Source organism: Merops nubicus, unplaced genomic scaffold (genome assembly GCF_000691845.1).
Source record: "Merops nubicus isolate BGI_N331 unplaced genomic scaffold, ASM69184v1 scaffold36319, whole genome shotgun sequence".
Taxonomy (NCBI): Eukaryota; Metazoa; Chordata; class Aves; order Coraciiformes; family Meropidae; genus Merops; species Merops nubicus.
Genome location: NW_008633645.1, coordinates 1 through 3,463, shown reverse-complemented (window position 1 = coordinate 3,463; position 3,463 = coordinate 1). Strand labels below are relative to the sequence as shown.

The following is a 3,463-nucleotide window of genomic DNA, read 5'->3' as shown; positions in this document are numbered from 1 at the left end:
AGCCGCTGCCGGCGCAGCACCCATCCTGCTGTGCCCTCCCACCGGCCCCGTGCCACGCCGGGGGGTCCCGGGGCATCCTGGGGGTCTGCCACCCCCGCTTGCTGCCTCGGGAGGGCTCCTCCCTGCAGGCTGCCCACAGCCTGGCTGCCCAGTGTGCTGCTGCTGCTCCCTGCCTGGCAAACCCCCCTCGGGCAGCAGCGTGGACAAAGAACCGTGAGGTTTACACAAAAACCTTTTTATCCGAAACACAAAAAGAACTGCAAGGTTTGCACAAAAAGAACCGTAAGGTTTACATACTGGCTTACCTGCAATAGGGAACCAGACCCAGAGGGAGGCCGAGGACTGAGCTGTTGTGTTTTGCCCTTTCTGCCCAGCCCCGGAGATCTTCCACTCCTTCCTGAACGGCGGGACAGGCTACTCCTTCGAGGTGGACTGGTGGTCACTGGGGATCATGGCTTACGAGCTGCTGCGGGGCTGGGTAAGGCTCCCGAGGGTCCCGGGCCCAGGGACACACGTCCTGGCTGACTGCAGAGAGGAGGGGATGTTCCTTCTCATCTTTCTGCTTTCTTCCCCCAGAGACCGTATGACATCCACTCCAGCAGCCCCGTGGAGTCCTTAGTCCAGCTCTTCAGCACCGTCAGCGTGCAGTACTCCTCCGCCTGGTCCAGGGAGATGGTTGCTCTGTTAAGGAAGGTAAACAGTCCTGCTGGGGTGGATCCCCTTGTACATGAGCCGTGGGGCACGTGGGGCATTTTCAGCACATTAGTAAATAGTGTAAAACTGAGATAGGACTAATTTTTATGGGTTTGTCCAGGCTTGAGCACAGACTGATCTTGGGTTGTGTCTGTGATCCCTGTGATAAGATGCATTGTGTTTGATGGCATGGGAGGGGAAAAGGCTGATTCTGGTGTGACAGATTCCTCCCTGGGCTGGAACTGAGCCCTTCAACATCCCCCTCTGTGGTCATCATAACCCAAAAGGCAGCGATGGTGGTCGAGATGGAGGCATGTGGGCTGCCCCTGCCCAGTTACCCACTCCTGGGCCAAAGGGTCTGATTGGGTGTGTTGGGTTGTGAGAACTCTCAGGGGTCTGTGTCTGCTGCTTTCCTTGGGCTACCACATGAGAAAGTTGTTGATTTGGTGAGGAGATTGTGGTTTAGCTTCTGCTTGCTGGAGAACACAGAAAAATAGCTGATGAGCATGCTGTAGAAAAGATATACACAGTGCTGGCAGCAAGTAAGTGACTCTGATGTAAGCTAATGTTGGGTGGGCAATTGACATAATTAGATTTTGTTGTAATGAGCAGCATGGTTGCTCTCTGGCTGCGGCAGGTTCACGTTGCCCTCTGCTGGGCTGCAGGCTTCCAGGCACCCGGCAGGAGCAGGGTCGTGCAATGGCTGGGGCTGGAAGGGACCTTAAAGAACATCTCATTCCAACCCCCTGCCGTGGGCAGGGACACCTCCCACTAGAGCAGGTTGCTCAGAGCCCCATCCAGCCTGGCCTTGAACACTTCCAGGGATGGGACATCCACAGATCCCTGGCCAGCCTGGGCCAGGGTCTCACCACCCTCATAGTAAAGAACTTGCTAATATCTAATCCAAATCTCCCCTCTCCCAGTTTGAACCCATTACCCCTCATCCTATCACTACACCCCTGGTCAATCACCACCCTCATAGTAAAGAACTTGCTAATATCTAATCCAAATCTCCCCTCTCCCAGTTTGAACCCATTACCCCTCATCCTATCACTACACCCCTGGTCAAGAGCCCCTCCCCAGCTTTCCTGTAGGCCCCCTTTAAAAACATCTCACCAGGAAAACGCCAGCAGCCACCTCAGCCTCCTGTGTTCCCTCAAAGTGCAGCCTGGGGTCTCTGCTGGTGCCCAGGGGCGATGTCAGGTGCTGGTTGCCCACCCATCTGCCTGTTGGGACCATCTCCCATCTCCCTGCTCCAGCACTGTGCCAGCATTGGTGCCCCGTGTCTCCTTCCCGCCGGGCTGGTGCTGTCCCAGCAGCCTCACTTGGGAACTGGGGATTCCCCCTTTGCCTTTTAAAGACAAAGACAATTCTGTGCCGTGCCTGAGAGGTTCCCCAGGTGGCACTGCTGGTCGAGGTGGGCTTTCACCCTGCCACCTTCACAAGCACTCCAGTGCTTGGGTGCTTGGTGGGCTGTAGGTACAGTCACCGTCACCTGCTTCTTGCACAGCTGCCTTTGGCCTTGGAAAAACACTGAGTGCCAACTTTATTTTCTGCAAAATGTTGTAACCCCTGTAATTAATGTGCCCAGAATAAGGCCAGAGGTTTTTAAAGCTAACGGTCCTGGCTGGGCGTTTTGTAGAGGTGCTGCCACAGGTGTCCATCAGTCGAGGCAGCGTGTGCTCCGTTTGAGGATGCCCAAAACCGAGCGGGTGTTGTAGGTGCTCTGGAAAAATGGAAGGGTCCAGATGTTGGGTGCAGCTCCAGGACTCCAGCTTCTCTCCAGCTTCACCCACCATGAGCTTCCCACCCTTGGGAGAGGAGACACGCACAGGGCTCTGAGGATGTACTGAAAAGGTGCCACCAGCTGAGCTTTGGGGAAGGTTTTCATGGGGAGAGACCAGGCACAGAATTTTCTGGAAGCCTTGCCTAGATCCTGTGTTAGATGTCCCTCCACATCAGATCTCCTTCCATGTCAGACCTACCTCCAGGTTAGACATATCTCCTTGTTAGACATACCTCCAGACCTGCCTCCAGCAGCCCTGCAAGCTGTAACTCAAGGCGGCTGAGCACAGAGTGTGACACACGGTGCTGAGCTCTTGGAACATTCGGGTCTGTCACACTGTGTGGTCGTTGTCTCACGCTGTGTGGACTGTGTCTCAGGGGACATGGGGATGATTCTGAATTGTTTTCTCTGTGCTTAGTAATCCCTGTGTGTGATAAACGGGGTAGTGTCCCCCGGTGTCACAGAAGTGGGGTGGAAACAGGACCTGTGGAGGCTGAGACCGAAAGGATGAGCCTCTGGGGGGCTGAACATCTTCAGTGGGGAGCGTGGTCCGTCCCTGGCCCGGGGAGGAGCGTGCTGGGGTGGCAGTGCCCGGCTGTGCTGCCGAGGGGTGGGCATGGAGGAGCAAACCTCTGCTTGTCCAAGAGCCCGCGGTACCACATTTTTGCCATCTTGTTTCACAACCTCCAGGATGTTTTTCTGCAGTTTTTCTTCCCGTAGCAAGTTACCTGTTTCCCACGGGAAGGGGCTGCCGGGCTCCCTGCCCCTGCCCCCTGACCCGGGTGCTCTCCCCTGCCCAGCTGCTGACGGTGAACCCCGAGCATCGCTTCTCCTGCCTGGACGACGTCCAGGCCTCGGCCTCCCTCTCAGCCATGGCCTGGGCCGACGTCTGCGCGAAGCGGGTGGAGCCGGGCTTCGTCCCCAACGTGAGTACGGCAGGGCCCTGAGGAGGGGTGTCCCCCAGGGGTGTCCCCCAGGGTGTCC

The 3,463-nt window shown here is 56.8% G+C and overlaps 1 protein-coding gene across 1 annotated transcript in view; it reads left to right on the top strand.

Annotated features, from left to right (window-relative positions):
- STK32C (serine/threonine kinase 32C) overlaps positions 1-3,405 on the top strand; it is a gene marked incomplete at both ends in the record, with an annotated part of 5,208 nt that extends 1,803 nt beyond the window's left edge. The window contains 3 exons of the mRNA XM_008948329.1: positions 375-478; positions 577-693; positions 3,280-3,405. Of these exons, the coding sequence (XP_008946577.1) occupies positions 375-478; positions 577-693; positions 3,280-3,405 (347 nt within the window). The remainder of the gene's footprint in view (positions 1-374; positions 479-576; positions 694-3,279) is intronic.
- Positions 3,406-3,463: the final 58 nt, after the last annotated feature.